Genomic DNA, 12,418 nt, shown 5'->3' with positions numbered 1-12,418 from the left:
GCATCTCCCTGCCAGATTTGCGAGGCATAACCCTGACTTGCTGATCATCCAATGTAACGGTTGCGACGGACAAGAGAAAGAAATAAGAAAATACAATAAAACACCCTGTATCGCTTACTCCGTCAAGCAAGCCCCATGATGATGTACGACTCACCGCCTCCAAGTAAGGCAAGGCAGGGCAAGGCAAGGTAACGTCCTGCTGTGAGAACCTGCAGCAATGCTCACGATCCTGCACAATCCGAGACATGGCAGCGCCTTGCTTTAGGTTGTCTTGGATTCGATGATGCTGGCCTGGTCTGGCCTGGCCTGTGGTGCATGGTGCTGCGGGAGTGAACCAACCCCAATTCGCTAGGTACGCTACGCTAGTCCAGGGTCCCTCCAACACAAGGTGAAGAATGAAGCTCGCAAGGTATCAGAAAGTCTTGATCATTAATGATATCACAATAGACGAAATTGACCGGGCGCTTTAATGAGGTATTTTAGACGAGTTTTTTTTTTTCTTCCATTAATTTTTGTATACGAGAATTCAAAGCCCACGTTTCTTTTACTCTGAGAGGCATAGAGACACAGACGCAGACACAGACACCTACGGATAATGATAACCCGAGACGTCGGAAACACAGCGGAAACATATTCTACTTGGAGCCCAATAGACAGTGTCTCCATGGACCCGTTTAGCGGCCACAGACTTACACATATTGTGAGCTAACTTTAGACATTTCATTTTATTTTAGACGCTTGTTCACTATGGGCGTAAAAAGTGAGCTGATTTTAAAGTAGCCTACGGATAGACTAGATGCTAGACCACTGTAGGTTGTTTTGCTAACAAGATGTTGATGCTCATGAGAATTACAGTCAACCATCACCATCTCAACCCTGACATTCTCAGACTCACCCTTCACTAACGCACGGCATTGACATCGAAATGTGTATTCCTGAGATCTCTTTCTTTCCGATAAGCGCGAGATGAACGGGACGCTTTGACAGACGTTGAGTTGATTTGCAATGCATGGTGCGGTGCTGATCGTCCGTGAGGTGCTTTTTTGCCTTTGCGCAGAGTCATTTCACTGACATCCGAGAAGCATTGGTAGATGCTGCCAGTGAAGGGACGGGAGCCATGTACTGTACATTTGCGGGACGGAGCAGACGGACATAAGCTTTACAGCATCGGGGGAAGTAGCCACCTCCCCGGAAACTACTACCTATCTACATGCCTGATGTACTGTACCTTCAAAGGTGACTTTTTGACCGCACCTGCCTTCAAAAGGCAGCCCAATCAGCATTCTTCATGTACAAGGAAGGAATTGACTGGAAGGAGGGACGACCAGTCCTGCAAATGCTCTGTTGCCAAAACGTATACTGCAGCACCAACCCATGTCACACTGTTGTTACCTGAATTCGTTTGGTAGGCAAATGCTATCTCGTCTCCATGCAAGCAGTTCGGATTTTTCCCCATACCTACTGCCCAAGGCATCTCAAGCCCCATCATTCTACGTGCCTGCGTCAAACAGCGGATAAGATCCATACTGATACACCTCAACCACCCGCGTCCAACACGCCCAGCTGGCACAGACCGAACGTGCATCTCGCATCTCGTGTCGATCTATTTTCTGTGCATTCCGTGAAACGCACAGAGGTCGCTTGCCGGGCGGTATCCGAACGGGTTCCTCAATTCAGGAACAAGTCCAAGTGCCGTCACGATATGCGTCTAGTCCTGCAAGCTCCAGACTCGGGGCGATGAACTGATCTGAGAGGCTGAGACTATCTCAAAACAACGGTCGATTTAGTGTCGAATGCCACGTGCCGTGTGTCTGGTCACCAATCAGGAAACTTTGGGTGTGGTTGGGTTACAGTACGGTACACACTCACCAAGCTATCATCAGCTAAGGAACAACGACAATACAGTTTCTAAATTCATCAACTTGACTGCTGGTGATACACACTTGCTGCGGCTTAGACAGCTGTTAGCCTCGGAGATTCACTTTCCCTTGTCTTGGCGGTGGCTGAATGGGGCAATGTTCACGCAAATCCCGTACCCAGGGTTCGTTTGTCATGCCTGTGAGATACCTAGTACAGTAAACGACCTTATTCCTATGTTTTAACGCTCGCTCACTAATTTACCTACCGTTAGACAGCCACAAACAACGTCCACAGTGGCACGGACCATTCTATCGTCTCAGGTTACCGACACAACGATGGACGTCAAAGCTATCGCGGGCCACCGTGCTCAGTTGAAGGATCGGTCTTGAGCTACCAGCTTGGGCCAATTGCCCCTGAACAACACTAAAAGAAGCATTGACTATGTTTCTGCAACGATCTCGATCTCGATGTTTATCCGTCAGGGAACGCGGAATCACCATGGAATTTGTCCCGACATGACTCGCCTTTCTGGGACTAGAAGCACCGACACGGATCGTATCATATAGGCTATTGCCCCTATCCCTACTAAATCATGAGAACCTATCTCGAGGGGCTAGCTTCAGCCAAGCAATTGTGACTTCTTCAGCCAAGCAATAAACGATTTACCATTGCGAGCTACAGCCTTTCTGATCCAAGGGCGCGCGGAAACTGATCTGCGAACAACCAACACAATTTGGAAACTCAAAACTCATACACTTTGTGCAGGAATTTTTATACCACAACGGAACTGGGGCAATCAATCGCTGGTGTCTATCTGCTCAACCGCGATTGACAATACCATAATTGGAAAGAACTTGAAAGGACAAATATTGCAACTGCGCCTCCCACAAATCACTGCACCGCCACTAACGACAACTCATGTTATATGAGTATTTTGTACTATCTGGGCCTCGAACCAGGCTGAACCAAATCTCGCCCTCATGTAGCGCTGGATCGCCGCAATACCACGTATTAACCATGTTCTTAGTTATCAGATGCCTGAACCGCAGTCGCTTGACGGGATATCCCATGTAGCGGTAGGGATGTGGATGAACTAGCGGTCCTAACCGAACTGACAGGCGGGGCGACTTTCTGGGTTTCGGCTCTTCCCAACAGGGCCTCCTGGTGATTCGGATGATCTTCCACTTGCATCCATTCGTGCCCAGAAATTCAATACACTCCCCAATGTAACTCAAGCTCGCAAACTAGGTCTCTTTCGGATATGAACCAATCAGAGAAACAGCCTGCACCTATACAGGGGCACATATTTCTTACGATCGACAAAGGTTTCAGGTCCTTGTCGAAATCTTTATCTATGACTGCCGGCTTGTACCACCAGGCTGCGGTGTCGCCCCTGCCAGGCTGAATGCTGGAGGTGATGACTGTACAACGTTACAGTCTCAAACTTGACTGCCTTGAATGAGATACTGTTGGCCAATCTGGTTAAGCAGTTCGCCATGCATACAGGGTCCTTCTGGCATGGGGAGTTCGATCATGTGGTAAAATTACATTCATATTGAGCAGTGCTATTGTCCGCTTAGCTTTCGACGGACTTGGTGGTTAGCCTTTCATACGGGTTCTCATATGCCGTTGCTAGTGCACAACCGGAGCAGATCTTGCGCGAGAGCAAGCTACAACTGCCGTTGAATGACGGATGCACTTGTGTATCAAGGCCAATGTTGGCGGCATTTGCCGTGTGGGTATTCTTTCAAGTCTTACCGTTAATACACCACACCACACGTGGTGTCCCAGACTCGTGTTGAGCCCAATTAACAACCTCGGAACGAGGAACGAGGCAAAACTACAGTTGCTATCGTTTCGTTACTACACGCTGCAAAATTTCCCAGATGTTGCGACGGCTCGCGGCACAAGGCAGCTCGAGTCATGGATCACCTGAAAACACACTAAAGTGACTAAACCTAACGACTGGGGCCGTTATACACCATTTACACCACGTTGAGCTTAGGAACTTCGAAAAACGTGGCAAGTTCAAAGCGCCCGGCGCCAGTACTGCAGAACGTTCAACTATGAAACAACTCGAAGCAACGGAACGAACCGTCAGAACTGTCACCAACCGGATGGTGTTGTGACAGGTTCAACGCTCCTGTTAGAGGGCATCTAGGACATGTACCATAGCTGCAACATGTAAAGCGCTGGATCGCCTTCAGCTTTTTGCAGAGCTCTCTACGGCATCGCCGGCAGCTGCATTCCGCTGACGTGGGACCTGGGCAGGCACGGCGGCCAGGGCGGTATCTCAATATCATGCTGGCGTTGATCAGTAAATCGGTTCCGCTGCTGGATCCACGTTGTCAACCTAACCATCAATTGCTATTCACTAACCCTCGAGGCCACTTTAAATATTGTTGTGGACTCAATATTCATCACGAGGCTATGTTAAGGGCGAGCATTTGGGGGAGTTGCGAAGTAGAGCCTCGGCATATACTGGGAGCTTCCAAAACCAGGGTTATAAACTTCACTGAAAGATTGATTGTAACAGGCCATTGAATGCTTCAAAACGACTCCAAACAGGGTCTCTGTTCTGATGTGATGAGAGAAGCAATCGGCCGAGTGCCCCTGGCATTTGGAGCGGAAAACGTTACGCTCTACCCTTGCAACTCGTGCTGACTCTTGGCGTAACGAGTCATTGTGTGATTAGGATGACTAGAATGGTTTTTTCTTGTTCAAGGCCAGCTGATAGAACCCCACTGAGGCTTTCTCTTGCACTACGGCCAAGTCTGTACTCAGATGGGTTCCTTGAAGGCGTGGGGTGGTTTGGACATGTTACAATCATGCACGAAACGCCTTATACACTGTTGGCGATCTGCAAACTCTCAGGGAGGATATCGGGCGAAGGGAATATCATTGAGTTTGCCAACGGAAACGGCACCGCAGTAGTGCCAACGGTAGAGTCCTGCTGTTCGCACGTGAGGCTGACATTCTACAGTAAACTCACACAGACGTGCCGATGTCCAAGCGAATACTCAACCGGCTGTCCGTTTCCTCGGAGCTTAGGGGGTACTGTACCACGATAAACTCTCAGTCACGTCATTTACCTCCCTGTCAAGATGCGACAAAGCAAATATTGCGGTACAAACTATGAGTGTCGAAAGGTTCTTCATACGTGATTAGCCAACAAATACACGGATAGAAGCACGTAACGCAAGTTTCTTGACGAAATTGTTACTCAAATCCTTGAACGAAGGAAAGCTTATGGTGCTTTGGGTGAAGTCATCTTTCAACAAGTTCTGAATCGTGGCTGTGAGAGCTCTTGCCATCAGGGTTGTCCTATGCGGAACGCTGTCGCCAGGAACGGGACAACTTCATATCGACTTTGGCAATTATCGCTGCCCAAAAGTCTTGGAAGTCTTGACAGCGTCTTGAAACCTTGTCATGTCGTGGTAGCCTCAAACTCCACACGATGAGATAGGCATGGTTTCCGAATATACTGTAACAAGAGCCCTGGTCATTTGGTGAGCCTCAATTCTGTTTCCCTCTGCCGCTCGCTGATTGATGGCTACACCTCACACTTAGCTGTATACTCCCGATTCACGTTACTGGCATGACTCAATTAACCAACTGCACCAGCCTTCTACATATTCCGCAGTTAAATTGTGGTTTCGCGGCTTTGTCTTTCTCCCTTGCCCCATGAAAATATGATATATGATAGAATTTCGCTTAGCCTGCTCCCCCAGATCTTAACAGACTACCACATAATGCCAACATTGCAAGGGTATCCTAATACGAGAACTTCAGACACGTTGAGAATAAGCAATTGGAGCAAGAAAGGAAAAAAGAAAAGTCGAAAAATATCTGCTTTTGCTTCAGTGGATTTAATTCCTTACCATGAGGCGTCATTTCCCGCCCTCCACAGCACGCCCGCCATACAGCACCCTGAAGGTTGCAATTCTACCAATATGCATCACATCCTGGGCGCGGATCGCTCAGTTGGTAGGCACCATCCCCTTGTGTTGCATCGCGTGGTGCGCGTATTAGGCAACTTGTGGTTAGTTAGCCCCCGTATTGGCCGTGATGTCGGTGTCTATCGTGTATAACCACTCGCCCATTGTACGAGAAGTCTTCCGCCTCACCACTTCTATTGTACGGTGCCTGCTGTACCTTGCTTATATCAAAGTTGGTATTATTGCTTGACAGCCCTAGGTTCCTTGTCAATCAGGCACAGCTTGTTGTTCAATAGTCTAGTTCATGCCCGACCCGCAATACGATACGATATTGACCTTGATCAGCAGTCTTTCGCAACCTACTCCTCCACTGTAAAGGGGACACTGAAGGAAGACCAATCGGTGCGACCGATGCTCTTGCTTGCCTGCTTGCCTGTCAAGTCAATCATGAGAGTTATTCTCACCACCGAGTGGTACAAATCTGAATCAAGCAGCGTGGGAAACCACTACAGTACTTGAGCTGTCGGTTATGACAGACATCACACAGTACGGTATAGTACAAGAAAGTGGTCTTTCCAAAGTTACATCGTGAGCTCTAGTTCTTGGTTCAGCTGCCAATTAGTTCGTCCAACCCCACCAGAGGTCGATCATGTCACAATCTTCCGCATTTGACAGTTTGACTTGTCAGCCATCTGGGATACAACTTTCCCGGTTTTCTGTTAGCCTTACTTTCTTTTCCCTCCCAGACTATCGGCAGTTGCGTAGCCAATCTGACGGATTACCCTAGGGCAAGAAAGTGTCTTTAATTCAAGAGATCTTCAGCTTCACTTTACTCGGACTAAAGCTTCCACGAATAAGGGCCTTCTTTTTTCCTGCCAAAAATGGACCAAAGACCACCAAAAAGAGAGCGTAAGAGACATATCTCGATGTCCTTCTGAATCTGGGGCAGGTTTGTTAGACATACTATCGCGGATGCAGTTAGTGAGTCAAGTGAAGCGAGCAAGTCATGTTTCTCCTCACCCTGCTATGCAACATGCCCAGCCGTCATCACACTCTTTAGTTAGTCTTTGGACGGGGACAAAGCCAAACACAAAGCCAACGCCTACCTAACTTAGCTCAGTGACCACTTACTGAGACATTGTCTCTTGTATGGCTATACCGCCGAGACATAAACGACAATTCTCGTTCATAAACGGTGTCGGGAAGACGGTTGAAACATATCCGTCCTAGAGAAGAATCCCGTTTCCGTTTCCGGACACTGCCCTCGGCGACCTGGTTCATCCGAGTCTAACACAAACACATGAGCCTCCTTCAATGGCTTGGAGCCACCAGCTGACTGTTTCCGCTCCATACTCCTTGCCTTCGAAACATGCACAGCCCCAGTAGAGAAACCTTGAAGATCAACACGGCAAGTACCCGTACATATCTCGGCTTATGCCCTGGTCCTTGTAGCATTTCCAACGATGCGGCACAGCTGTAGATCTTGTTTTTCCTGTGGCTAGAGATAGGCTCCTTGTGAGACATGGCTTATGGGACTGCAGAATCGTACGACAGGAAGGCCCATCGGTTATACGAATCCTTATCTCAGGTGCGGTGATGGTGTTTGAACCGTTTTCATCACAAAATACTACCCACACTGCATGGGGAGATGCTGTATGATGATGGCTTAAAGTCACATAAACGTGATCATCAGCATGGTGCTATTCTCACTCGACGAATTGAGAGCGTCAAATACACTTGATGACCCTGGTACTGGTAATCCCCGTGTCATGGCCTCATCATAGACATTGTCTACTGATTCTATTCTTATTACCACAGGTTGGAGCAAATCTATTGCGTGAGACAAGGCTCCAAGGTCAGATCTTGCTCACTTCACTCTATCTGGCACATTGCAACCTCGAGCCTGTTATGCTCAAGGGCCCGCACCGTTGACTGTCAATTCGTCCAACTTGTCCTTGAGCTCGTGGGTCGTTTTGAGTGTGCCGTTTGTTTCAGCCTCTCCATTGGCAAACACGGCAGGTGTCTCTCCGTTTGTCAGTCCCTTTCGGATGGCGAGGACGCTGTCAACAATGACGGCGTCGATGCCCTGCTTGACCTGACGCTGTAACATATGTCAGTAAATTTGAATCATTTATGTTATGTTTAGCGAGGCTTACCTGAACCATGATAGGGTCGTTGTTTAGTAAACCGTAACTGAAGCATACGATTCCGTTCTCCTTTACAATCTTGATCAGACGGGGGCTGTTGATGAAAGGCTCCGCAGCGGCAACGATACCCAGCAGGTTCCAGCGACTAGCGAAACGAATAGCCTCCTGAAGGGACGAAGCGCGGATATCACAAACATCACAACAGCCCGCATCCGTTAGGAAGAGAATGGGAATAGAAGGCTGCTTATAGCTCAGACACAAACAGATGTCGGGGTTGAAAGAGCTGAAAATAATGTGACGTTCCCCGGCAAGATCGTAGACTTTGGAAAGCACGGTATCACAGAAGGAGTTGAGCTCAACTGCGTACGTATCCATCTCATGCTCCTCGCTCTCGTGTAGCATAGGATATTTCATCTCAATATTGAAGCCAACGTGCTCGGGCAGTTCCCGGAAGAGGTCCTCCAGAGTCGCAAAGGGGGCTTGGATGAAGTTTCCTCTCGTGTTGCCCTTGAAGCCCTGCTCTTTGAAATCTTTTGTGTGCTTCATGCGTTCGTCCAAGTCGTCGAGTCCGCTACCAGCATATCCCATAGATTGCGAGCGTTGCGGTCCCACGCTATTACTGCGCGCTCGGAAATCACCAGATTCCCCAGAGTGAAGAGGTTTCTTCTTTGATTGTTGTTTTGAATCTCGGCTCTTGTCCGAGTTAATGTGTAAAAATTGTTCCAACGTCAAAGTATGGACCGGGGCATCAATACCTGTTTCACTGACGAGGAAGTCGTGATAGATGACTGGGACATGATCTTTGGTCAGTTGGACATCGAACTCGACGTAATGGGCTCCGAGGTTGGCGGCTGCAATGAAAGATGGCAGAGTGTTCTCTCCCAGCTGGAGAGACTTGTTGCTAGTCAAATTCTTGCCTAGTCCCCGGTGACCGATCAGCATGGTGGATTCCAGCTTCTTCCAATATGTCTGCCTAGAGGTGATTTCCATATTGGGATGGTGGAAAGGCGTGATGACCAAGAAGTTAAAGTTGACAGTGCCAATGACATCAAAGTTACTTGACATGATAGGAACACAAACATCTCCCTGCAGGTTCATACGGCGAGAGCCCAGAGTTGGCTTCACGGAAGAAAGGAGTGCAACAGCACGTCCAACCTTGTTTTTGTCGTTGCCCGAGTACGTCGGAACAATGTCGAAAAGAAGCTTCACCTTCGCCGCATCTGATGTCATGAAAACGATGGGCTCAGTTGAGATGCTATCATGCACCGGAAGATCGATGGTGGTAGGCTCGCCATGGGCACCGGTGGCAGACACCACAATGGAAAGCGCAGTGTCAAGTTGCGTGTTGTGAGCCTCAGTAAGAGGAACACGGTCCAAGCTGACTGGCTCGACGTTCTTTCGCATATCCATGGACCCAAGACTAACAAGGACGAGACTCTCGTTAGTTAGATAACGATGTCCAAAACTCTTGATAGCGTCAGGAGAGCGTGGTGCGTTGTTCGCACTGTTGCCATTCGAGCGACGCTCGTCAATAGATGACATATCCGAGGGAGTGGGCTGCAATGTGTCGACGGGTCTGACTGGGGGAGATTCAGCTTCCTCTGTATCGGTTTCAAGCAGTCGCGCGATATCCATATGACCGCGCAGCGCAGCATGCTCCCTTGCAGTCCATCCTGATGAGTCAAGACGTGTGATGTCTGCTCCAGCTTCAACTAGAAGCTCGGCCACACTGAATTTGCCATCCACGGCAGCAACGTGAAGAGGGGTCCAAGAGTAGGTACCCTCAGTGACTTCCAGGTCTGCTTTCTGTTCTGGTGTTCCTTTCAGAATAATCTGAGCACACTCGACGTGCCCAAATCGAGCCGCGACATGAAGCGCAGTCTCACCAGTCTTGTCCTTCCAGTTGATGTCAACGCCAGCTGCTATCAGGAGCTGCACGATAACACTATAGTTGGACTTTGTAGCAATGGCCAGCACGGCGCCAGATTTAGCGATAGACTTTCGAATATCAGCCTTGCCTTTACTACTTCCCTCCCAGTTCTCGCCCTGCAAGAGTGCCTGGGTGGTCAGAGGATGGCCTCCCACAACGCTAAGGTGAAGGGGCGCAAAGCCATCATTGTCCTGCCACTCAGGTGTGTCAATGCCATCCTTGACATGGAATTGGTCCCATTCTTGCATCTTGGACATTATTATCTGACACACTACTACAATGCCGAACTGAGCTGCGTAGTGAAGTGGCATACGCCCGAAGGAATCACGGCTCTTGAGCGCAATCCTCTGCTCCGGGCGTAGTTGGTCGAGTAAGAAGATGAATAGCTGCACGGCCTCATCGTCCTTGTTCAGGAGAAGAGACTCGTTTTGATTCAACGACTTGGCAGCCTTTGAGCTGGTCAAGCCTGGTTCAAGATGCTTGTTACTGAACTGCGAGCCCGCAGGCACAGGGTGAGACTTTGAGTCTTGCTCCCCACTAGTAGCTTTTGTGCGTCCGATATGGATGACTAGACGATGAATACAGTTGCGACTGTTGATATCATCTGGCTCCTCAAGAGTTTTGAGATTTGAAAGAAGGAAAGAGATGCATGTCCTGGAGCGTGCAGAGATCGACCGCTGCAGAAGGCCCAGTAGAAGTGGCTGGGCACCTTCCTCGATGGCATTGCACTCCTTGAGACCTTCCTCCAGAGCAGAGACGTCGTCATTTCGCACGGCCTGGTCAAGCGCATCGAGTTGAGCTTGAGGCAAACTTAACATACCCTTGGCTGAAGCTCGACCCAGCGAACGGGTCGAGTGTTCAGACATGGTATCATTAAACGTCTGAGCCTCTGAAAGTACTGACATCCACCTATTAATCTCATTAAGAAGTCTCGCCGTATTTGCTTCTTTGGCAAAAGGCTTGACATCGACTTTTGTTGTAATATAGGGACGCTGAGTGACAAGATCCGGAACTTTCTTATCGAGTTTCTTTGTGATCTTGACAAAGCCCCTGCGGTTAATCTCACCAAACCATTGCAAATTTCGGAATTGACTTCTCAGCTCAAGTAGAGCGCCCATAACTTCTTCGACTTCATCCTGGTCCAGGGTAGCGACAACGTCGGTGGTTCGTCCATATCGGTTTTGGAGGAGGTTCAGCCGGCGGCAGAACTCGGCGAGTTTCTTGTTGTAGAAAAAGTCGACATCTTCGAGGTTTCGATCAAGAGCGAAAAAGAATTCTGCATCGGTAGTTAGGGGAGAGGCTCAGTGTGCGACACCAAGAGTCGTTCAAAGCCGCCCACCTGCTGGATCCACCTTTTCTCCATTCTTTGCTTTCTCTGCTGCTGCTTTCACAAGTTTCTTAAGGCCCTTGTAGTTGATGTACGAGGCCGCCCATTCGGGGACCTGGTTGCGCGGTAGACTGACAGAAGTAAGTCGACTGTTGATCAATGTAAGTTGTTTGAGTAACTCACTTTCTTCCGAATTTCATGCTGTGCAGATCTTTCGATAAGAGAACAAAGATGGAAGAAGTATCGGTGGACGGTATGACCGTAGCGCGGTAAAGATAGATTGGAGAAGCACACCGCGTTTATACCACCCGGACAATTTATAGTTGTTGAACAAAATTGACTTCGGCGTACAATCGCAACCTGATCAACTGCAAAAAAAAGAGAGTTTTCAATAATGTTTCGCAGGATGCAGTGTAACGCGACACGACACAATGGTCGATCGCGATCTAGTGACGTCAAATCAAGTTTGCGCAAACAACTTAAGAGTATCCGTTATCTTGACCAAGCGGCGATAGAGCGGGTGAAGTATAGCTCATGAATTCACAAGTCAACAAGACAAGACAAGAGAATCTGACTCTCACAAAGTCGGTCACAACAAAGATGGTGTTGGAGGAGAGAAGAAAGAGAGAAGTAGTGACGCCGCTGCTGGAGATATGTATGTAATGGCAATGGGCTCCCGCTCGGAAACCGATTTTGCTAAACAAGCCCAGCAAACAAAAAAAGAACAAGGTCCTTTCCTTGTTGAAACAACATTCGTTGGATTCAATGGGTGATGGATGGAGCCCTCCACTGAGACGAACTTGATGTGATCAATGAGGTCCAGTCCTGTGGAGAGAATTCCTCTACAGGGATGTACAGTACCTGCGCACATGCTTGTGTTTTGGGGTAGTTCAAAGTACCGGGCTGTTCCTTCCAATCCCTCAGGTACATAGACTAGACTACTCGATACTGTACTGTACCTTACCGTTTTCTTGGAAAGAAGGACCCTTAGTCTTACTGGAGTCGAGCCTGCCAATCCAATTGGCCCCGTGGACCGTGTGCGACCTCGTGACTGGCCCGTACGATTCAGGTCGCACCCATTCGAGAAGTCGCATCGTGACCCTGGAACCTGTCAGAACATGGCGCTGTGTTTGGATACAGTGCAAGCTGAATGGCGGGCTTACTATACGAACGACTTTTGACCGCCATGTTGGATGCCATCGTCAAGAGTGTTAAC

General features: G+C 48.8%; 1 protein-coding gene across 1 annotated transcript; it reads right to left on the bottom strand.

Annotated features, from left to right (window-relative positions):
- Positions 1 to 7,710: 7,710 nt before the first annotated feature.
- FIESC28_06495 (uncharacterized protein) lies at positions 7,711 to 11,402 on the bottom strand (the record flags this gene model as incomplete). Its single annotated transcript, XM_031160639.1, has 4 exons — positions 7,711 to 7,899; positions 7,955 to 11,151; positions 11,215 to 11,333; positions 11,386 to 11,402. The coding sequence occupies 4 exons, from the start codon at positions 11,400 to 11,402 to the stop codon at positions 7,711 to 7,713; spliced, it is 3,522 nt and encodes a 1,173-aa protein (XP_031015324.1).
- Positions 11,403 to 12,418: the final 1,016 nt, after the last annotated feature.

The sequence above is a fragment of the Fusarium coffeatum genome, assembly GCF_003316985.1.
Source record: "Fusarium coffeatum strain FIESC_28 chromosome Unknown BRIP53273_contig_139, whole genome shotgun sequence".
Classification (NCBI taxonomy): Eukaryota; Fungi; Ascomycota; class Sordariomycetes; order Hypocreales; family Nectriaceae; genus Fusarium; species Fusarium coffeatum.
The sequence above is the reverse complement of the archived record's forward strand: the minus strand, read 5'-3'. Positions and strand labels throughout refer to the sequence as shown.